At 38.8% G+C, this 25,268-nt stretch overlaps 1 protein-coding gene and 1 pseudogene across 2 annotated transcripts; one reads left to right on the forward strand and one right to left on the reverse strand.

Annotated features, from left to right (window-relative positions):
• The first annotated feature begins 367 nt into the window (after positions 1-367).
• Positions 368-24,077, forward strand: LOC148739356 (uromodulin-like; annotated as a pseudogene). The gene is made up of 6 exons (XR_015997363.1): positions 368-676; positions 812-961; positions 1,136-1,258; positions 14,829-14,954; positions 22,173-22,295; positions 22,964-24,077. The product of XR_015997363.1 is annotated as a uromodulin-like (transcript).
• LOC148739357 (uncharacterized) lies at positions 3,123-7,798 on the reverse strand. The gene is made up of 3 exons (XM_088747938.1): positions 5,739-7,798; positions 3,722-5,084; positions 3,123-3,577 (listed from the first exon to the last, which is right to left on the reverse strand). The coding sequence occupies exons 1-3, from the start codon at positions 7,796-7,798 to the stop codon at positions 3,152-3,154; spliced, it is 3,849 nt and encodes a 1,282-aa protein (XP_088604064.1). The 3' UTR covers positions 3,123-3,151.
• Positions 24,078-25,268: the final 1,191 nt, after the last annotated feature.

Here is a 25,268-nt window from a genome sequence, read left to right on the forward strand (position 1 = left end):
TTCTTAGATCAGAATAGGAAAAAAAATACAAATGTGTCAAGCATATCAAAGTTATCATTCGACAAAAGCTGAAAGATCCTCAGTTCAAATTAAAACATTCGAATAAAGCTTAATAAGAGTTTTCTCTGATCTTCCTTGATATTTTGTTTGTCATCCTATCGAGCATTGTGCAAATTTTGTTCTCACAAAATAAAACTTTGGAGTGTTTTTTAAGCAATTTCAGGAAATGTTTTGATGTGGATGTATGATTGTTGAATGTCTTCATCTGGTAGGGAAGTAGTTTTTTTTTCCCGAGAAAGTAAGGTCTCACAATATACTTATGTGGTCTTAGACTTGACGTTTTTAGATTCAGCACAACAAAAGAAGCATGTAGTGGATCTTCCGCCATTTACGATTCGCCCTTTTCGCTTCTGTCATGGAGTTTGTCACAGCTAATGATCAGTGTAGGACAGAAGTAAACAAAGAATGGCTCTCAAGCGCTCTGTCTTTAAAAGATGGTCAGTGGCAGCTCCACATCACTGCTATGTCAAATATGGACAAGAGATCACGTGCCAAAGCTATAACTACAACAGGAAATACGAAATATGTGAACTAAACAACCGCACTAAAGAAGCAAGACCAGAGAAATTTCTTTCAGCCTCTGAGTGGTCTTACATCAGAAGATTGAACGGCAGAGGTGAAAAATCAAAAGTCTATCTATGTGTTTGGTTTGTACTTTTTTAAATTCTTCTCTAACTTTGGTCAACCCGGGTCCTTCTCACCTGAAAGAACCAACAGTATGAAGACAATGAAAAACATATTTTTACTGCAGCTCCCTGATGTTCTATTCCTGAATTACCGGCGCTGTCTTGTCACGAAATAAAAGCGAGTGAACGAAAACACACCATAAGCGGCAAGTACTGGCTGGATACAACTGGGAAAGGGAAGCCACTATTGATTTACTGTAATATAGCTAACGAAGGTAAGTCGCATAGGTTTTGTTTGAACTAGTTTCTTTTACAAGGACAGATCAGTAGCACGAAAGTTTTATTAATTATACTATCATTATCAAAATGTTTGGTTTGAGTCAGATCCAGCGCGGATGCCTCTCGTTAGTTGCTCTAACTTAGTCACTGTTTCTCTTTATAAATTCTAGATATTGATGAGTGTTAATATAATATCAGTGACTGCGACGTGAAAGCAAACTGCACTAACACGTATGGTTCTTACAAATGCACATGTAAAGCGGGATGCACCGGTGATGGACACTCGTGTTCAGGTAATTTTGATGGCCTTATGGATGTTTTCCGAATAAGTGCGACGATAAAAGCCATAATTGCGATGTAAATGCAATGCGCACTACCAGCATGGCTCTAATAACTGTAAGTGTAAGGATACATTGGGGATCGACAGTCATGTCAAAGTACATTATACAGGTTTTCATATCAAGCTGTTATCAAAGTAAGTGCTACCTCTTTCATTTTAAGCAGGGTTACCCATATATGTTTATAACATAACCAAAGTAAAGCGCGCCCTCTGATTGGTCAATTTAGCGTCCCCCATTTGCCCATGGGTGTTCGCTGCTGACGTGAGCAAATGCAAAGACTATTTTTCCGCGCGCGCTTGTTTTTTCTGGTCACGTAAGATTTGTTAAATAAAAGGGAACTCTTTAGCTACAATGTATCAATGTTATGTTATAAAACAAATGGTAAACACCACACCGTACACTATTGAGTTATGTATGCACTTGGGAGGTTTGCTAAGCACTCAAGAAGCTAGAGCCGCTCTCGGCTATCGCCTCGAGCGACTCTTACGCTTCTTTCGTGCTTAGCAACCTCCCGCGTGCATCCATAACTCAATAGTGTACGCTGTGGTGTTTACCATTTGTTAATTATGCACGGATTTATTATGATCAACATCCGACGTTTCCAGAGCTGTTATGTCAGTGGATTATATAAAATATTTTTTTTTGTGTTGAAATATGCGTTTGCTAGATCTAATTTGTGGAACGCGACTGACAGTCTTTGCTCATTTTAAGGTGACAAAAATGATAAAGTGCAATATATATATATATATGATATCTCAGATATTGCAAAAGCATGAACTCCCCTTAACGCTTTGACAATGTGACGAATCCGCGCCACAAAGGTGGGTGCCCCCTAACACAAACAAAACACAGAACATAAACGAGCCCGAGAACACACGCCACAATACAACTAAACGTAGGCCTATAGATATTTATTATGCTAATTACAACAATAAAGCGACTAACAATAACGATAGTCCAATGATCTAATTAATTTACAGGAATACGCTAACTTAAACTACAGTACACTAAAACTATTTACAAGATTATTACTATTAAGATAAAGAAAAGGTTTTTTTTTTTTTAGTTCAGTTCGGTTGGGTTTCACCTTACGCCCGCGTCCGTGTTCTTCTCTTGTCCACAAATCACCACGCTCCACCAACAAACGACTGACAAACCAAATTCACAATTCAAACCAAATTCACAATTCACAAACCGAACTCACGTTTAACCCAGCTAAACGTAGAAGTTTCCAACCTCACGTAATTCGGTCTTCGCTCAGATCTTTCTTGACTCAGTTGTCTTCACTGGCTTACTGTCTAACAGAAGATAATCTTCTCCTTTTCCTTCAAGTTCTGCGCTTTAATTTCTTCGGCCAGCTTCTCGGCACACATGTGCTCCCCGACAAATGGATCCTTTGTCGTGTAAAGGAACGGTTTTGCTGAATGACTCTTCAGTGATTAAAACGTGCTCTGATCCGAACGAGTCTTGGTAACTTTCAAACCTTCACCGCCGGTGACCTTCTCTCAAAACAAAACCACACCGTACCAAACCACCCAAATCCTTAAATACACATGGACGCAAGGTGCCCGAAAAGAATGAAGAAAACTATTTGATATACACAATAAAGGTTAATTACACAACAGTTTACACAAGTGAAGAATAAAAATTACGTAACAGATACAAATAATCACGAACTACACTGATCCTAAGAGAATACAAAAAATAATTTACATTTAATAAATAAATTCCTAACACTTCCATGACACCTCCCCCCTTAAATAGCTATTTTTTGGGGACATGGAAACACAAAAATAGTGCTTAATTAAAGATTACATAAATATACTGTACCGCAATATGAGGTATTTACGCCCTACTAAGGGCATCTACGTTACAATTTTGCTTACCACTCTTATGTTCTATTTTTATGTCGTACTCCTGTAAGGTAATGCTCCACCTTAATAGTTTCCTACTCTTGTCGCGAACCTGATTTAACCACACAAGGGGATTGTGATCCGTTTGCAGCTTAAAAGTGCGGCCATATAAATAATAGCGAAATAGCTCTACAGCCCAAACAATTCCTAAACATTCTTTTTCTGTGGTAGACAACTTTTCCTCTCTAGGCTGTAACTTTCTACTAGCATATGCTATGGGGTGTTCCTCCCCGTCCTGATCTTTCTGACTTAAGATGGCCCCAAGACCTCTATTTGACGCATCTACTTGCAAAATGAACTCGTCATTCCAGTGTGGTGGCCTCAAAACAGGGGGAGTCTGCATTGCAACTTTCAAATCCTGAAAAGCTGATTCATGATTAGTACTCCATTGAACCTTAGAGGGATTTTTACCCTTAGTGAGGTCGGTAAGGACAGCAGCCCGTTCCGAAAAATTTGGGATAAATTTTCTATAATACCCGATTAAGCCAAGAAAAGATCTTACCTGCTTCTTAGTTTCTGGTCTGGGATATTCTTTAATGGCTTGAACCAAAGCTGTGCGGGGCTGAATTCTATCACCTCCAACTCTGTGACCAACAAAATCGACCGTTGACATCGCGATCTTACATTTGGACGGCCTAGCATTCAGTTTGCACTCTCGTAAACGTTGTAAAACCTGTTGGAGCTCAAAAAGGTGTTGGGGAAAAGATGTTGACGTGTCAACCTCGACATCATCAATGTAGGCATCTGCAAAATCTAACCCCTGCAAGACTTTCTCAGACATCATCCTCTGAAAGGATGCTGGAGCTGTTTTCATACCAAATGGCATAACTAAGAACTCATACAAGCCTTTGGTAGTAATAAATGCGGACTTTTCGATGGTAGAGGTCTCCAAGGGAATCTGCCAGTAACCTTTTGTGAGATCAATTGTACTAATGTACTTAGCAGAGGCAATCTTCTCAATCATACGTTCCATGGAGGGAATAGGATAAGCATCCATCTTTGTGACAGAATTCATTTTTCTGTAATCAACACACAGTCGTATTGTACCATCTGGTTTGGGAACAATGACAACAGGGGCCGCCCATGGACTAGTAGAATGGCGTATTATGCCCATTTCCAGCATATTTTCAATCTCTTTGTTAACCTCCTCCTCAAGTTTTTGAGGGACCTTATAAGGGGCGCACCTAATGGGTGGGGAATCACCCGTGTCGATTTTATGCACCGCTACATTGGTTAAATTTGGTTTTCCTGAAAATACATCAGAATACTCATGTAGCAAGTTTTTTACCTGTCGTCTTTGATCTTCCGTCAAATTATCAGAGATCACTACATCTTTACAAGTCTCATCGTGACCAAATGGGAAAACGTTGCTTTCGTGCGGCAGTGACATCTCTGGGGACTCCGCCATTACTAAAGCAGCCATTTCATCACGGCTCTGCCATTTGCTAAGCAAATTAATGTGATAAGTGCGATGCTGTTTGTACATCTTGCCTGTATCAAGCTCATAATTCAATCCGTCCTCTAGTGCTCTAGTGACTTTGAAGGGTCCTTGCCATCTCATTTCTAATTTACTCCCAGGGGTGGGAAGCAAAACTAAGGCTTTGTCTCCAACTTCTAAGTGTCGTTTTGAACTATGAATATCATACAACCGTTTCTGCTTACCTTGGGCTTGCTTCAAGTTTTCTTGAACAACTTGTTGCATCGTTGCAAGTCTTCTTCGGATCTCAAGGACATGAGTTATCAGATTGTCTTCTAAAGATGATCCTTCCGACCAAGTCTCCTTGATAACGGCGAGGGGTCCTCTCACCGTATGTCCATAAAGTAATTCAAAGGGCGAGTAACCAGTGGACTCACAAGGAATCTCTCTATAAGCAAAGAGTAAGTAAGGGAGATACTTGTCCCAGGTTTGAACCCGCTCTCGAACAAACTTCCTCAGCATACTCTTTAAAGTGCCGTTGAAACGCTCCACTAACCCATTTGCCTGGGGGTGGTACACTGATGTCTTAATCTTAGTTATGCCTAATTGCTCATACAGCTGGGCCATAAGCTTACTCATGAAATTGGAGCCCTGGTCAGACACTATCTTATCGGGGATACCCACCCTAGAGAAATACTGAATCAATGCATCTGCGACCGCTTTTGAGCTCGTTGACCGTAAAGGAATGGCCTCTGGGTACCGTGTAGCATAATCTACGATTGTTAAAATGTACCTGTAACCCGTTGTTGTCCTGGGTAATTCTCCTACAATGTCGATGGCAATTTTCTTAAAGGGTTCAGTAACAATGTCTACAGGCCTCAAGGGTGCCCTTTTTGACTTCAGCTTCCTGGCTACCACCTGACATTGCGGGCAAGTTGCACAATATTTGTGAACATCAAAGCTTAGACCAGGCCAGAAAAAATGTGCGGTTATGCGTTCAACTGTCTTCTTGCTACCCATATGACCTGACAAGGGGATTGTGTGACCAACACGCAGGATTTCATTCCTATAGGATTCTGGTACTACAATTCGATCAACAAACCTTGTTCCATTATGTTCTTCGGGAAGATATTTACGGTGCATCAGGAGGTCGTTAGTGAAGAAGTACCCATCCGATTCTTGTGGTGCCATTTTGGATGCTTCCTTGCGTACTTTCTCGAGAGTCACGTCTGACTTCTGATCCGCTATCAGCTGGTTTCTGTCTCTATCTAGGATGTTTACTGGAGGTTTAACTTTACTAGGTTCTATTATCAAAGTATCACTCTCAGGATTCTTCTTACTTGTCTCTTCCTGTACCATGCCCTCAAATAACCTTTGCAAATCTCCTTCCTCTGGAGCTTCAGGCTTTATTTCTTTCTTCGCTAAACTCTTGACGGCGAGTGAATTTTCCCTGTCAATTAGCTCGTCTGCTTTCAATTGGGCTTCTTGTAATGCTTTCTGTCTCCTAGTCATCACGAAGGCCTCATCTCCACCAATGTCATCAGCTAGAACATTTCTCTCCCATTGGTCCAAAACATTTTGTCTCGACAGTGTTCTTCCAAAAGACGACCTGCCAAGTAAGCAATCTACGGGTAGCCTCTCCAACACTCCTACTAATTCTACGTGTTTACCTTCTTTGCTGTCAAATTCAACGTTTGCAAGTGGGACTGTAAGACGTTCTCCCGCAGCTGTTAATACTGTGATATTCTCCCCTGTGAAGGCTGTATTGTTTACATATCTTTTCTGGACTAGAGTCCTAGTACAACCAGAATCAATGACCATTTCTGCAAATTTTCCGTTTATTTTACCTCTAACATTGCAAGGAGGGAACTGAGATTGTTCTGACGTTAGGGGTGTCATACACAGGAGGTATCCCTGTGAAGGCTTCCCACGGCCCTTTCCACAGTTGAACGACATGTGACCTGGTTTACCACATCTGTAACATTTAATTTCAGGCCTCGTGGTTCTACGGGCTGGAGGGGAGGATGGTTTGGAGGGTCTTACATGGTATTGGTCTTGTTTCTGTTCAGACAATAAGTTATCCGCCTTAACATCTGGCCTCTTCTTTTTCCCAAATTTCTCATAACTAGCGGTTGACATATACTTACCATCAACAAGTGGCCCTTTCCTAGATTGAACATGTAAATTAGCAAGGTTGCCAAGTTCTTCAGCAGTTTTGGGCTTTTGCTCCTTTAACCAAGCTCTAAGCTCAGGACTTACCGCATCAAGAAGTCGCTCCATCAATACCTGTTCAATTATCTTATCCGCATCACCAGTAGCCTCGGCAACAGCTATCCAGCGGCTGAGATACCTTCGGGTTCTGTTTCCCCACTGGACGAAGTCCTCGTCGGGCTTTTTCTCTGAGGTTCGAAACCTATATCTATAGTGATCTGCGGTTAACTGGTAGGCTTTAATAATGCTTGCCTTACTCTCGTGGTAATCCTGGCATGCAGGGTCTGGGATTTCTAAATAAATAGACTTAGCCTTTTCAGTGAGCTTGGGTACTAAATTACCAACCCATTCCCCCTCGGGTAAGAATTGCGCCCTTGCAGTCATTTCAAAAATCCGGAAAAAATCATCTATATCTTCACTCTCCCTCATTTCCCTGATTTTGATAAACTTGGGCCTTTTAACCTCATTGTCACTTACCTGTTTCCTTTCAAACTCCCTTATAGCAAATTCTTCCTTTTCAGCTCTAAGGTTTCTGAGTCTCTCCTCCTCTCGTACCAAACGCCTTTCTTCTTCTTGGGCTTTTTGAGTTTCAAACTCCCTTCTCTCCCTCTCTAATTCCCTTTCAGCCTGACGCCTTTCTCTCTCCACCTCCCTTTCTAACTCCCTCATTTCTCTGTGTTCCTGACTAATTCTCTTCCGCAGTTCTAACATCTGCAGCTCACGCTCTTGTAACTGTAATCTCTGCTCAAAACTAAGACCAGTCTCCAAAGTTTCCTCCGCAAGGTTTTCTTCTGGTGCATCGAAACTCTGACCTATGCGATCTGAAGTTCTGAGTTTGCTCGCTGAAGTCTTAACACCATCCTTAGGAGAAAAATGAATACCTCGTTTGATAGCCTCAGCTCTAAGATCTTTAAGGACCCAGGAATCATAGCCGATCGCTGCAGTAGCCATATTAAATAATCGTATACTATTACCTTGCGTGTCTCCTGTTGAGCTGTTTATGTAAACTGTTAAGGAGCGGTCCCACTCCTGACACCAAAAATATGTGACGAATCCGCGCCACAAAGGTGGGTGCCCCCTAACACAAACAAAACACAGAACATAAACGAGCCCGAGAACACACGCCACAATACAACTAAACGTAGGCCTATAGATATTTATTATGCTAATTACAACAATAAAGCGACTAACAATAACGATAGTCCAATGATCTAATTAATTTACAGGAATACGCTAACTTAAACTACAGTACACTAAAACTATTTACAAGATTATTACTATTAAGATAAAGAAAAGGTTTTTTTTTTTTTAGTTCAGTTCGGTTGGGTTTCACCTTACGCCCGCGTCCGTGTTCTTCTCTTGTCCACAAATCACCACGCTCCACCAACAAACGACTGACAAACCAAATTCACAATTCAAACCAAATTCACAATTCACAAACCGAACTCACGTTTAACCCAGCTAAACGTAGAAGTTTCCAACCTCACGTAATTCGGTCTTCGCTCAGATCTTTCTTGACTCAGTTGTCTTCACTGGCTTACTGTCTAACAGAAGATAATCTTCTCCTTTTCCTTCAAGTTCTGCGCTTTAATTTCTTCGGCCAGCTTCTCGGCACACATGTGCTCCCCGACAAATGGATCCTTTGTCGTGTAAAGGAACGGTTTTGCTGAATGACTCTTCAGTGATTAAAACGTGCTCTGATCCGAACGAGTCTTGGTAACTTTCAAACCTTCACCGCCGGTGACCTTCTCTCAAAACAAAACCACACCGTACCAAACCACCCAAATCCTTAAATACACATGGACGCAAGGTGCCCGAAAAGAATGAAGAAAACTATTTGATATACACAATAAAGGTTAATTACACAACAGTTTACACAAGTGAAGAATAAAAATTACGTAACAGATACAAATAATCACGAACTACACTGATCCTAAGAGAATACAAAAAATAATTTACATTTAATAAATAAATTCCTAACACTTCCATGACAGACAAACCAAAAAAATATTTACTTTAGCTGTAGAGTGTCTAAGCTACTCAAGTCTGACCAGTGTCCACCGTAAAACCACATACAGGAAAACTTGGTTTCGAAAGTGTGACAGGTTAATCTCTCCTGGCTGGTATCGTTTTCAAGGAGCTGTTGGAGCAAGAATGCCAACCACTTGTCCACCAACTGATAGGTGTGGAACTCATTCCACAGCCTGGCTGAATGGTGTTCATCCCACAGTGACTGAGGGTCAAGTTACTAGGAAGGCCTGCTTTCGTCGGTGGTCAGATCGTTGTTATTGGTCCACCAACATCCAAGTGAGAAACTGTGGCTCTTATTATGTATATAATCTCTCTGTTGCGTTATTGTAGCACGGACTAGTTACTTTTTATTCAGGAGCAAAACGCTGAAAGCTGCAAATTTACAGTAAAGACTACAAAAATATATACTAGACATTATTGAATCTTTTTGGGTTAATTTTAATTGAGTCATGACGTCTCCGTGTTTAAAAAATTGTCTTTGGTAAGTTTTTTTTTTTTTTTTCGTTAAAGTACTCTTTGACTTTCAACACTCGCGATATGAGAACAGCTTTCTCCAGCCCAGCCATACATCCTGCACAATGCGCTGAAACAACAGTTCCTTTTGTGGTTGTTATGATCCAGAGCTGCACGTAGGGGTCATTCATCATTTGCGAATGCCTTACTTTAGCGAGAACAACAAATATATCTTGGATTATTTGGCCAAGAACACTTGTAACAAAACAAGAAACCATTTGATTGTAGGCAAATAGGCTTCGGAAATCCTTGAATTGATCCTTAGTGTAGAAGCTGGTCTCGAGCACAAGATATGACAAAATATCACAAGCTTCGACAGGAGGAAGGCATTCCGAAGTATATTTCTGCACCGGAACGAGCAAATGATCCATGCCGATCACTGAGATCTTTTCGACATACCTCTTAATACTGCCTTCCAGTGAATTGGCATAAGCGGAAAATATAAGCTTGGAATCCACAATCGCTTTGTCCGAAGACGCATATTTTCCCAATTCACTGACCGCTATCTCAAGAATCACTCCTCATACATGGCGGCGCCTCGTTTTCGAACATTTCTATGACGTCACGCGAACAGACTCTATACTAAAATAAATGAAAAACGAAAGTCCTCTTTTACTTTGCTTTTGCGCTACGTGTTTCACCGCTTTTGCGGCTCTTCAGGCATAGCAAAGTGTCTTTATTGACTTATTACGTCACAGATCTAATTGTAGTTAAAATGATAATGGTTATTGTAATTCGATAATGGTTAATGTAATTTTCCTCACTTGTTTGTTAAATTCTCTGCCTCCAGCTTTTAAACGCAATTCGTTTCAAATCCTATTCCATTGTTTTACGGCGAAATATTTAATAGAGTTCAATCCATGCTTTGTGGTATTTACTTTTGGTAGCGATAGCATACTATTGCCCCTTAAATCATACTTATTATTTCTTCTTTTAACAAGTATTTTGATGCATATGGGGGCGGTGCCTTGAAAACAAGCGTTTATGGTTATTAACATGTCCTGGACACGAAGGTTTTCTAACGTGGTCTCTAAACCTACACGCTTTAGCAAAGTGAAAAAAGGTTTTCTTTTTTCTTTGCCCATAAAAAAGTGTTTAGTAGAACATTGAACATTCATAGTTTAGTTGTTCTCCAATTCTCCTGTTTTTGTGTCGCCACAAGCTAAAGCTGATTTCTGGCCAGACCGCCCGTGTGGACAGCGATCAAAATCAAAGGAGAACCTTCTCTTGGACTTAATTTGCATATCAAAAACTCACTAAATTGGAGGAAAGAATTCTTAAATTGCAGGTGCAAGTCGGGCTAAAAAAAACTCTCAGTGAGAACGACACTTTACAAAAGAGTTTACCTCGTTGAAGCCGTAGGAATTTGGTCAAAATACCACAGAGATATCAATTTGAATATTGAAAAAAAAAATTGAGATTTTCTTATGCCCTTGCATTTTCGCATATTTTAACTAAAAATTTCTATTCTCATTTGATGCTGCTTCTAATCATTGAAATAGGTACAAGAAGAGTCCATAAGGATAGAGAGTGAAAGATGGAAATAACTGCCTGAGGAGAAAACTAACCAAATTAACTGTTTCAGAACACACCAATTGATCTCACAGCGTCTCTGTGACGCGCGGAAAAACATCTTTGATAGATCACGGCCAAATGTGATTGGCTAACACGTTTCTAGGAAGTGTAGCCTTAAATTGGAGGTACATCTCAGTCATCAAACTGCTGTTAAGCTCCTCTGTGTGTTCAATAGCTCCAAAACATCGAAAGTACTTCTTTTCGGCTGATTTTGTGCGGACATGACGGTTTTTCTCCACTTGTTCCTTATCTCTGTGGTGCTTCCCCTCAGACAATTTCAGTCCTGCCCAGATGGTATGTTAGCTTTCATTTTTTGATAAGAAACCTTTATTTTTCTGCTCTTAATTTTTCAGCTAAGAAATATATCAAAAAGTGAAAGGAATTGCACATTTTGGAAGACTGAATGTCTCGTGTATAGAGACCTAACTAACAAAATGTCTGGATCTTATCTTTATTAAGTGTGATGTTTTGCTCTTTACATCTTTCCATTAGAGCTCGCATGTTTTTTTCATGGTCGACCACGGCTTCATGCTCTGTATCACCCTCTCCATAAATTAGGATATCATCATGCACTGATATCACCCCAGGTAGACCTTCAACCGCTTCATGCTGTCGCCTTTGAACCGGACTATATCCATAATTACTTGATTGGTCATCTTTTTTAAAGCTTATAGCCTCGAAGTCTTTTGAGACACTCATATGAATCCATTAAGTTCTATGAAGGTCATCCAAAATTTATGAATATATTTTCGAAAATTCCTTTTGCTTGTCTGGTGCTTGCACAAACTCAAGGAAGAGCCTGAAGTTAGCCACGCACTCAGGGAAACAAAAATTGACATATTAACAAATTGGAAAATAGATTTTTTTTTATTCGAAAAATTGCCTTCCTTTTTTGTTATATTCTCCTGTGGAATAACAATCTCTCTTTGGATACATGATTATTCGCTGGTTTCATATTTAGTTGACATCATTTGTTTTTAACTGAAGACAAACTTTCGTAATATACACCTCGAAAACATATTGCCGACAGGTTTTAAACATATACCAAAACGAATGTCTTTTAATTTTTAGAACTCGGTGTTCGAGGCATATTATTTTCTTCATAGCACCCTTCCTGTGTTATGTATTACACAATTTTTGGAAGCCTAATGAGTGGGTTTTTCAAAGCCAATAAAAACATAGAGAAAGTTGTTGAAATGGAGGCAGAGCAATTATGTTTCCAATAATGCAAAACAAATACTGGCTGTGAATGAGAGAGAACATCAATACTTCTCACTTGACAGGTGGCTAAGAGATAGATGAATGGATGTGTAACCATGAAGATATTGAAATTAGTTATATTTAACAACTCTTTCTTGGAACATTTTTACAATTCAATTAAAATCGAACAAACAAACAAAAAAAAATCACAAAGAACAAAAAAAAACACAATGTAAAATGAAGAATTTGTTGGTGCTTGGCGCGTGCATATCGTGAAACAGATGCACGCAGCAGGAAATCTGCAAAGCACAAGGGTAGCGTAAGAGTTGGTTGAGGTGAGGCCATGAGATAATTCAAGACGAAACTTTTCCCAATGGAGTGCTAAATTGTATGCTTGGAAGCGGAAAACGAACGAATTTCCCTCATTTACGACTATTGCGTAGTACAGTTAGCATGCTTGGACCATTTTTTGCTAGAATTTATGACGAGAATGTGTAGTTTTGAGTTGAAAATTCTGAAAGATTTTAAGCAAAAATAATTAAATCAACAATGCTCATATAAGTCTTACTATTTTAAAGAAGTGTAAGAGAGCTCAGTTTCCTTGTTGTGGCAATAACTCGTACCTTGTTTAAGATTGAAATATTGTTAACCTCAAGGCTATTTTCGTTTGGGCGAGGAAGACGTGATTTGAAATAATGTACATAAGCTGGGAGTTCATAATTGAAACCTCTTGCCTCTTTTATCATTGAACATTAATGGCAGTTATTGAGTTTTCTGGGCAAGAATTTTGTTCGGAGTTTGGGCTGGTCAAAGTTACACTTTGCAATTATCAGTACCATTTTTAACAATTGTGAGGCTGTGCGTTTCAGGTGTTCCGCAGAAAGTAATTGAGATGAAAAAACAAAACAAAACAAAAGAAAACAACAAAACAAATCCTTTGTTTAATGTAAGCTGGGGCAGCAGAGGTCATCATGAAAATTATTTGCATTTCTCTAAAAGAACGAAAAAGTTTATTTTCCGGCTTTTGGAGGTCATACAATCCTTTTCTGGAGATCTTTTTGGCTCGAAAAAACTAAAGGCTATATATATTAATGATCTTGGTATCTCACTGAATACGTCGTAATTATCAATATAAGTCCCAAGCGCTCGGAAAGCGAGTTTAACAACAGTTGTGACCTTTAGAATTCATGACCCATGTCGCTATTTAACTTTTAATGATTTGAATTTTTAGATCAATGCCGTATATTAGCATTTCCATCGACTCTGTTCTTTGTGGGAGAACGTCTTGTTAACCACACCATAACAAACATTAGTGTGACGGACAGGGACACGTGTGAACATCGTTGCTACCTGGACTACAACTGTGTCAGTGTTAACTTTTATTTTGGAGAAAAGGGAGCAGAAGAACACAACTGCGAACTGAATAACACAACGGCTCAAGAGCATGATAAAGATCTGGTGGAAGCAGCAAACTATGTGTACCATGGAACTAAGGTACATGGACGAGCTGTTAATTACATCTCTCTCTTTTCTAGTGATTCACGAGAGCTGAGGGTTACTTTCATCCATTATTTGTTATTTTACATAATTTTAGATAAGTGCTTTTATAGATAAGCAGTTAGTAGGAACACAAATCCTTTGAGTGCTTTGTGGACACTCAACTCTATCAATAAAAGCAAGTAATTCGTCATTTTAGAACCATGCTCACCGGCCTTGAGTAAAAATTGATCGCTCTCCATGCCTCTCATATAACAATTCTCGTAGGCAAAGATAAATGAAAAGGTCATTTTAAGGTATTACTGGAAGAGACAGTTTTTATTCAATTGATTTTTCGAAGCTTGAATATACTATGTTTAAATACAATCGAAATAGTTAAATTCATTTCATAGCTCAGGAGAAGATCACAACTATGGACATAACGATAAAGTAGAGCTATGACTGGGGTTACTAGGTGCTCTTCTTAGGAACCACGCTATTTTCTTTAAATCCTGTCTACAGACGCCCTTACCCGATTTTTTTTTTGTGCGCTCAAGTTCTCGACGAAACGTCAGAGAAGGCTGTCAAGATACTGGACAACTACTTGTGACATCCCCTTTTTTTTTCCTTTTTAAGAACTTTTGCGCTCAATGTCCATGAAAAAACAACGGCACCTGCCAGTCGGGATTTACAAGAAAACGATATCGATGCTTATGTGCGTCTGGATTTACTGGCCACGATTGTGACGTGGGTAAGACTTGAAATGATATAAATCGATTTTTTTGGCGCAGTCGCCTCATAGTTGGTGCGCTCGACTCCGGATAGATTGGTCCGGGTTCGAGCCCCGGCCGGGGACATTGTGTTGTGTTCTTAGGCTAGACACTTTACCCTTACAGTGCCCCTCTTCACCCAGGTGTTTAATTAAAAATGGGCACCGGCAAATTTCATGCTGGGGAGGTAACCCTGCGATAGTCTAGTATCTTATCCAGTGGGGAGTAGAAATATCATTCAAAGTTGCGTTCAAAATCATAATCAACGCTCACTTTTACCATCAAAGTTTGCAAAAAATTTAGGGATAAAATGCTTTAAAGTCTCCTTCCCTCTTGGCGCCCAACCCCTCCTACCAGCGTTACAGCCGTGTTATCATTATTATAATCATGGGTACGGTCTGTTGATTTTATTTAAGACATCGACGAGTGTGCCGAAGATATCCACAATTGTAGCAAGAACAACGCCACTTGTACCGATAGCAAGGGATCGTTCAAGTGTTCTTGTAATCCTGGTTTTAGAGGGGATGGATACAACTGCACAGGTATGTCATATTATCAGAGCGCGAGATTTTTCGCACGTAAACCTACCAACTTCCATGCATAAAAATGATAAACTTGGCGGAGATTTAATATTGTAGTATCTTGTTAAATAAGGCAGGCTCTATTTTTATTTAGTTTTTAGTTTTTGTTTTTGTTTCTTATTATTCTTCATTGTTTCTTTACTGTTATTATCATCGTTATTATTATTACTATTATCATTATTATTATTTTATTATAAGTATCATCATCACCATCATCATCATTTTTAACTCTTAAATTGCGCGTGCGCAAGAACGAGTTGTAGGTATGATGTGATGAATGGAGCTCGCTCGCTCGCTCGATTGGTCGATTTCTGTAAACTTTTTTCTATTTTAGGCTTTTGAATGTATTCGATAGTTTTTGGTGAGTGATAAACAAACAAAATGGCGACCTTTGTTGCTAAGAATAGTGTTGGGGTGAAAAGAAGCCAATGATAATCTTGAAAGAGTAAAAAAGTATACGTTTTTCATTTGTGAATTAATTAAAGTTTGCCCAATCTTCGAATACACTTTTATTTCTTGCAGCGTATATTTCATTTATGGCATCAATACTTCTATTTTTAAATTTATGCATCCAGGAAAATGATTATTGTGTCCGAAAAAGAAAAAAAAGAAAACAAAGTAGGAAGTTAAGCAAAACCCTTCATTTATTTAAGAACGGCGGATTTGAACCACCTACGTCGCCACCATGAAAATCTCACGGATCACCTTGCTTTTTACCGTAAGGCCACCGATATTCCCTCATACCCTGATAAGAAACTCTATGTAAATATAAATTTTAAGTTTAAAACGCTCATCTTTTGGTAATTTCTACCGCGGGCTCAAACGACTCGAGTCGCTGCTCGCCGATAGTCCGATTTCGAAGTGTCGCTTGTGAATTAGATGCAACAAGGATATTCCTAATGCTTTATATTTAGGGTAAACCAGGAACACTCAAAACTGTGCTCTTGTTTCATGAAGAATCACAGATATTGAGTGTGTTGAAAGAGAAATTAATGTAAAAACGTTTTTCAAATTATATTTAGTTATATTTCCTTGGGAATTTGACAAGCACAATTCCACAGATATTTCTGAAATTTTGGCAAGCATTTATCATAAATCTAGTTGGAAGAAGAACCTTTCTACACAGAATGAATACTTGCTAAAAGCAAGGATTTGAGATATCCGAAAAACAAACTTTAGAGTGGTGTGAACACCCTTGTACTTGTTTTTTCATCCTTGTGCTAATAATTATCTCAGAAGTGTGAAACAGGCTTCAAGGGTAGTACTCAGTTGCAACACAAGCGTAGGCATAAACATAACAAGCTAATGTGCAGGTGGGGTCAGCTGCAACATAAACATGAGCACAAGCGCTCAGTCGATGTTACGTTAAATAGGGACATGGTTGGTATAAGCAGTATAGTGCTTGCTGATTGCCTGAAAGACTTTCGCTTATGTTTCTCCTTACCCTTATGCCAACCAAGTCTTAACTAGAGAGTATAAGCATAAAAAGAAGGAAACGTTTTGATAATCTTATGCATATCTGCTTATCCTTATGTCCGTGCGTTCCATCAAGCGTATAAGCTTTTACATGCGTATCCCTATGCTTACATCGCAAGTAAATACTGAGCTCAATATTGGAACAATAGTTTTATGATAAAATCTGGAACAGTGACTGTCTTGCACCAAATCCTAATCAGGCCATATTTTCTGTCTTTGAGGCCTAATTTAGTTTCACATCATATTCCTCATAATGCTCATTTACCAGTCTAACGATTTATACCTTAGTATAGAAATCAAACACCCATTTCTATTGACGACACAAATTACATTGGCTTATCCAATTTACGAGTTGGCTCACAGAGCCTTTGATTAACTATAATAATGATTTATCATTCTTTGCCAGTGAACCCTTATTTTGCTTTAGCTATACAAGTTTAAAATGACTGCAAATCTTAGGATTATTGTGAGGTAGTATTTCAGTTTTAGCACTTTTTCGTCCTTATCATTCTTATTATTAATATTATTATTAATATTATTGTTATTACAGCTATTATTACTATTATCATCATTATTATTACTATTTTCTTAAGAGCGTCTCCACGAGAAAACCGGGCAGAACTGGGCAGGGGCGATAAACCTGAAATCACCGATTTGGCTCAAACTTGGCACAAATGATAAATATCATAAGTTTACGAATGTGTGAAAAAATAAGTCAAAATATTTAATTCCCTGGGAGATATAGGGTCCCGCTGGGAAAACCCTGCATTTATTGTATAATTAATTTGCTAACTTTGCATTGCCGCTGTAACAAACCGAAAATCCATCTGCAAATTCAATCAACTGGCTTGTGTTTTATATCTATCAGGCTTTAAGAAAATTGAATTTTTTAAACTTGTTTATTGCGTTTCTTCCCCTATCTCTCGCTCAAGTAAAGACGACTTTTGCTAGTTTTGACAAAGTCTAAAAATAAGGATATTCTATGGCTCAATATTTCCGATGACCGACCACTTCTGATCATTATTCCTACATGAGCAGTGAAGGCCATCACTGGAATTTTAAAATCAGTAATAAAATTTTGGGGCAACTGATTTCATAACCCGTGCTGACGTGAAATTTACAACTACCTCCCGCATTTTAGTCTGTGTCATCAAAATTCCGTAAACCATCTCTTTGTTTTATTAACTTAAAACTTGGTAGCAATACATGTGTATTAGGCCTTTATGGTAGACTACAACTCTTTTTTTAGACTACAACTCTTTTTTTGTCACAATACTGACATACATGAAAAATTTCACTTTTGTTTGGCTGAAAACAGCTAGTACCTTTTTCATCTATCCTTAGAGAAAAAGTACTAACTCAAGTACAAATGTAAACTACTGGTAGGCACAGCAATAATAAATCAGACTAGAAACCAATCAGATTTACACGAAGTAGGTTGTTCTGATTGATACACATAGTAGCTGACCAAAATAAACAAAAGCTTATATATTTTTATGTATATTGATAAACACTAACAAAATTGCATTCCTAAGTAAGATTTCAGCTAAAGGACAAATTTTGACAGCATGTCAAGTTGACCATTTACACGATGATGTCAAGTTCACCTATTTATTTCATGTCTCGGCATAGCTTGAATTTGGGAAACACACAGGCATGAAATGGCAATATCAATAATAAGAAAACTTGAAAGATTCTGGTACTTTAGATCATATGATACCATCATATGATCTAAAGATCATCAGACTCCCGTCCCGCCAGCATGGAAGATGGCCAATGTTGTCTCAATACCAAAGGTGAAACCTGTTGAGAATATCAGTAAACATCTTCGCCCTATCTCCCTGACTCCGGCGCTGTCTAAAATTGCGGAAGATTTCGTGGTTGGTCTTCATATTGACTCTGCTGGGATGGAGGTTATTGACCCTGACAGGTACAGAGGAATCCCAAAATCGTCCAGCCTTCATGCCCTAATATCCATGATGCAGAAGAAAGAAAAGGAAAGAAGAAGAAATGACTTTTTGTAATAAATGTGACAGTAGCTACTTGTCGCTAACAACTGAAAAAGCGGTCGCTTCGAATGTGTGTATTCATCACGTAACGACCTATCTCTTGACGATAGCTATTGCCTCAGTACTGAAACTAACGTATTAAACATGACATAAGTAAATCAAACATGCCCAAAGTTTTAGGCATCCAAAGAGAAAACATTGGTTTTGACTACGAATACTTATCCATGGTGGGCGGAAGATTTCGTGGTTGGTCTTCATATTGGCTCTGCTGGGATGTAGGTTATTGACCCTGACCAGTACGGGGGAATCCCAAAATCGTCCACCCTTCAGGCCCTAATATCCATGGTGCACAACTGGTCCAATGCCAGTGACGGTAGTGGAGCTGCCGTGCGAGTTGTCCTATTTGATTATAGGAAGGCGTTCTACTTTATTGACCATACCCTACTCGTGCGTAAGGTCTTCAGTCTATCTATTCCTGGGAGTATCGCCTACTGGATTGCTGACTTTCTTACGAATCGCCAGCAACGTGTCAAGCTGTCCAGGGACTGTTTCTCGGAATGGGGCCCTGCCCCTGCTGGCGTCCCGCAGGGCACTAAACTGGGCCCTTGGTTATTTATCCTAATGATAAATGACCTGTGGGTCCGTGGATTCCATTCCTGGAAATATGTGGATGACACTACTGTAGCTGAGATCGTGCCGCGAGGAGAGTCGAGCAACATCGAAAGTGCTGTTCACGCTGTTGAAACCTGGTCGTGCTATCAATGAATGACCCTAAATGCCGATAAGTGTAAAGTCATGAACATCGACTTTAAGAAGAACAAGCATGCTTTCGAGCCTGTAACCGTTAATGGGAAGGATCTCTCTGTTATTAGCTCCGCCAAGATCTTAGGTGTGACTCTCTTCAATGAAATAATTTGGATATATCAACAAAGTTGAAATGGTAAATTGGCCACCGTAACGATTACAAAAGCTGACGTTTCGAGCGTTAGCCCTTCGTCGGAGCGATGAACTTATGTAGAATGATCATATAACTGAGGCTATCAAGAAAGCCAATAAGAGTTTATATTTCCTGGTTCTCCTTAGGAGAGTGGGAGTGGACCCTCGTGATATAATCAACCTTTACTGCACTGTTATTAGACCTGTCCTGGAATATTGTGCGCCCGTTTTTCACCATGCATTGACCGAGTATCTAAGTAATGATATCGAACGAGTACAGAATAGGGCGTTTATTATCATCTTACCAGATTGCTCTTACAGTCTATGCTTGAGTAACTACAATTTAGACACTTTGCAGTCTCGGCGCGAGGAACAGTGTTCTAAACTGTTTGATGCAATCTCTAATGACCACAAACTATCTCACTTATTTCCTACCAATCATGTAAACCATTATAACCTAAGGGGAATTAGAAAGTACAACCTCCCTGGCGTGCGCACTAAGCGTTTTCAGCGGTCTTTCATCCCGAGTATGTGCCGACTAGCAAACAACACTGCGTAAATACTCGATTGATCAAGACTGCCTAGTATTACTCGATCTTAGCGATTTTTTATCTTTTTATAGTTTCTGATATAATTGCAATTATTTATTATATTCCTATATGTATTATACGTCCGTATGTATCTATTATAACTTATAGTTTATCACTAAATTTTCTCCGGCTCTTATTGGTTTAAATCGATCACGTGACGCGATAGTGTTCATCTGTGGAGAGAAACTATCAGCCCATAGACCCCGTCCGCGGAAAATACCCGGATGTATAGTGCCCGTCCGCGGAAAATACCTGGATTGATAGTACTCATCCGTGAAAAGTTTTGAATAGCTTGACGGCCGCGAAGTTAGGCAGATCGGAAAAACAGTGACTTTTCAATTCTGACACTCAGGTATAACGTCTTACTTAGCCAATGTACGGTTGCGAATTATTGACATTTGTGAAAAGCTGTAGGCGCGGAAGAAAATTTAGCGGTGAACAATAAAAACAATTGAGTAGTTATGTCTCGGAACTATCGATCTGATAGTTGCCCCTTGGAAATTTGATGATCTTAAAACTAGCATATTTGCCCTCGAAGCTTCGCTTCTCTGGCAAATATTTGTCTTAAGAACATCAGTTTTCCGCGGGGCAAGTATCAGCCGATAGTTCCTCGACAGAAACATTCTATTGTTTAAATAGTATACCATTGTAAAATATTATGCAACTCAGCCCCTCGGCTGCGATGTAATATTTGTTTTTAAACTAAACTATTAAACTATTATATTATATATGTGCTTGCCTGTACATTGAACTCTGTTTTTGTTTAAGTTATGTCTGATCATTGTTCTTGAATTCTATTATGGTGACCCTCTATCCCTATTGAACTTTCTGTCAAATAAAACTACCAGATCAATTTTAAATTTTATCGGCAAGGTTAAAATTTTTAGCAATGTTGAAGTAATGTTACTTCAGGGAACTACTCAAGACATGATTCATTCTAATATTGCTTGTGTTCTGATCTTGTTTGGTAACTAACTTTTTTCCCCGAAATTCTTCCATTTACAACCTTATATCAACTTACCTCAACTAAATTTTTCTGCGTTCTTTATTGAAAATACAGTTCCATAAAACCCAAATACAATACTTAAAGTAAATGCATTGCTCTCAACCAGCTAAAAATAGAACGTTTTGTCCTAAGGGACAATAAAAACCTATGCTCAGCATTGTGTTACTTTACATATATGTTTTTTTCCAAAATTAGTCATACATTCAAACCAAATCAAGCTCTCAATGGCTTCTAGTGTAGATTACGTCATTTTCCTAATGTCCCGGCCCTTCTGGAAAGTTTTTTCCTCGTGACTGGTACACAAAATACCAAAACTATTCATATGAAATGCTTCCCTAGAGCTATTTTCATATCATTAACCTTAGAAAAGACAATCAACCCTCAAACTTAAGAAGTCAATTCCACTTCGTTGCCTAAAAAAAATCATGACAGAATCTATCAGTCCACCATGGGAGATGATGCTGAGGTTTTTTTTTAGTTCCCAAAATCCTCAGGTTACATGTGCATCCTTGTGGTGTTTATTGTCAAAATGAGACCTCCATTACAAAGTTTGGCCATTAACCCTCATCGTGTAAATGAACATTTCAGGACTATTGTATGCTAGATATCTCGTTTTATCGATGAACAGGAACAATGTTGAAAACTATCTAACTGTAATCAGATATTAGCTCTTCTAATAGAGACTCATTAAGACACCAGACACTAAAAAGCAGCTCAATTTCGCAAGCCACACATGTACGAATTGCAGACCTTTTCTCTTTTCTTTTTGTTTTTCCCTTTCCACTTAGTCGCTCATCTATTCATAACATGTACTTATAGATATCGTGAATGCAGCAATGGAAACTATGTTTGTGACATGAATGCAAACTGCACCCACACTAATTATTCTCACAATTGTAGCTGTAATGAAGGACTCATCGGGTACATGTACATTTAATTTGCCAGAGAATTCAACAAAGGACTTTTTTTGAAGAATGTTTTTGTTATAGTTCTAGTTGCTTGGTTCCTAATAAGTAACTGTAGTTTCTCATTCGCGGATTCATCATTTAACACTTTTAGCCATCGCTATTGCCTCAGTAATGAAACTAATTTTTGAAAGCGAGTTGAGGATAATTTTCTTTTTACGTTAAAATTGTCTTTTATAAATCACTGTTTCTTCCAGATATTGATAAATGCAGCAATGGCAGCCATGTTTGTGACGTGAATGCGAACTGCACCAACACTGAGGGCTCTCACAATTGCACATGTAAGGAAGGGTATATTGGAAATGGAAAACTGTGTCAAGGTACATTAAACTAGTCTTAGAATAAGAAAATGACTTTTTGTAATAAATGTCACAGTAGCTACTTTTCGCCAACAACTGAAAAAGCGGTCGCTTCCAATGTGTGTATTCATCACGTAACGACCTTGTCTCTTGACAATAGCTATTGCCTCAGTACTGAAACTAACGTATTAAAGGTGACATAAGTAATTCAAACATGCCCAAAGCTTTAAGTTTCCAAAGAGAAAAGATTTGTTTGACTACAAGTATTTATCCATGGTGGGCCGACAACCAATCAATTGTTGATTGACAATTCGACTAAGGCATCGGTAAATTATTGGTCGGTTTTCGGCCTACTATAAGTCTACTACTGACCAATGGATTGACCTGTTATCTACCGTGGCTACCCATAGTGCACATGGGTGTTACAATAGTTTCATGAAACGTCTGGATCATCGTCAGCTCTTGAAACAAGTTTACCAACCTTACAATCGGTAAATTACATACACTAAAGTATTATTATGTATATAAACGATTGCACATAATTATTTGTGTCCATTCATACAAAATGATCAAAACTCGTTCCGAATTTAAAAGTTGTCATTTACTTCCTATATCTTTCATTGAGTTTGCATATGCGTAAACTTTCCTTAATACTTTGACCAAACAAAAAATGTTTGCTTTAGTTGAAGAAATCGACTGTCCAAGCTATTCAACTCTGACCAAGGCTGACCGTAAAACCACATACAGGAGAACCGGGTCTCCTAAGTGCGACAACCCCATCTCTGCTGGCTGGTACCGTTTCCAAGGAGCTGCAGGAACAAAAATGCCAACCATTTGTCCACCAATTGATAGGTGTGTGACTCATGCTCAAGGCTGGCTTAATGGTGTTCATCCCATAGTGGCTGAGGGTCAAGTTACCAGGCAGGTCTGCTTTCGCTGGTCATCAAACTGTTGTTATTGGTCCACCAACATCCAAGTGAGAAACTGTGGCTCTTATTATGTATATAATCTCTCTAGTGCACCAGCTTGTCATTTACGTTATTGTAGCACGGACTAGTTACTTCTTATTCAGGAACAAAACGTTGACAGCTGCAAATTTACAGTAAGGACTATAAAAATATAAGCTGTATATTATTGACACTTTTGGTGTTTTTTCAAGTTATGAGGTCTCCGTGCTTCAAATTGCCTTGGGTGAGTCTTTTTGTTTTATTTAAAGTACCCTTTGACTTTCAATAGTGATTTCCATAGAACCTCTCCTGACAATTTTGAAATCATCGTCAAGCAAAGAGATGACGAGATGATGATAAAGAAACATCAAATACTCATTACAAAATCATTGGGAAACCTGTAGCAAATAAACTAGGAGAATTACCGATCAAAATACTTTGACAGAAAGGGTTAAAAAGCTCTACGGGCTCTATTTTGTGATGAGATAGTCTTTAAGTATCTTCCAGTAACAGTTTATTTTTCGGCAATTTTTGATAGGTCCTTTGAATTGAATAAACACACACCTGCAACTTACCAGTTTATTGTGGCTGCCTACCAGAATTATCCATCACAATTGAATTAAATACCATTTGTTTACCTTCGGGTGAAATACAAGTAGAGAAATGATCCTCGCAGATGATTTGCAGCTGAAGAAGGATTACTTCTGTTCAGTTTTAAATGTCACGGAAAGTTAAATTATAAGCTAATTCAAATGTGTGAATTGAAGTTGTGAGTCTGCATGTTTGATTTCTGCAATAGTGTGTGTAAATCTTACATTTAATTGAGAATAAACGCTTTTAATATGTTACAAGTAAATGTATATTTGCAGTCGCAATGCCTAAAAATAATTATTTTTAGAGAACTTCCTTTTCTTTGAAAATAATTATGACTTCAAAAATAGCACCAAGTCCGGAGAACATAGTCATGGCGGTGATAAGGACAAGGGGGGCGTTGAAATAATCTGAACATTTCAATTTATTTTAATTGTGCTTATGACAGATACGCTCTGAATGGCGGAGTCGCGAGCGGAAGCGAATTAAAGAAGCACTAAACTATGCTCAGGCGAGGGTAGGGGGGGGGGGACAAAGAAAGTGAGGTGCTGCGAGGGTGGCGGGCAGATAAAATTGGAATTTTTAGTCTTATTAGATCCTACGTTTGAAGGAAGGCCAACACTCGAAACGTCAGCTCCAGAACCTCCCTACGGTGGCTAATTTGTATCATTCTCAACCCAGTTAATAAAGCCAAGTTATTTCCAGCTATGGCGAGCATTAGACATCTGATTGCTTTTAATTCTAGATAACGTAGAAGTAACAGATCACATGCAACGGAGTCAAACGACTGCGCAGCTGTAGTCTACTTTCTCCGACTCCAACACCGTCGCGAGTGAAAACCAGAAGCTTCCCCCCTCCCTCCTCATAAGTCCCTCGGTTAAAGGCCCATCTCTCTGTAAAAAAAAACATATTCTCAATTATAAGCCCTTACTGGATAGAAGTCCCCCTCTCGTGTTGTCAAATTTAATTTTCTTCCAAAAACAAAGAATTGAAAAAGTTTATGATAAGTTTTTGAAGCCTAATTAAAAACTAGTAAAGGAAAAAAATATTTTGATCAACGCTGCTTTGGCTCGTATCGAAGTGCTTTTTCTTTTCCGGTTATAATCCCCTCCGAATATTAGCCTCTCCGTTTATGAGCCCACCTGAAACTCCTCACGAATTTGTATAAGCCTAGGGCTTACAAGCGGTATTTTACGGTATAGAGCTCACTCGGGCAAATATACTGGGACATTTTGGCACCCAACGTGAGCTGTATTCAACTAGACAACGTAATTAACAACTTAACTCCAAGCCGCCATTTCCTTCTTTCCATTTCCAGCTTTCGACGCATTGAATTTTATTTTATTCCAAACATGACTTTTGGCCTTAACTCGATGATCTAATAATTTTGAATTTTTTAAGCCATCCGGTAACTTTGAGCTGTTAATCTACACAACTGCCAACGACAGATTCACAT

The sequence above is a fragment of the Stylophora pistillata genome, chromosome 2 (assembly GCF_964205215.1).
Source record: "Stylophora pistillata chromosome 2, jaStyPist1.2, whole genome shotgun sequence".
Taxonomy (NCBI): Eukaryota; Metazoa; Cnidaria; class Anthozoa; order Scleractinia; family Pocilloporidae; genus Stylophora; species Stylophora pistillata.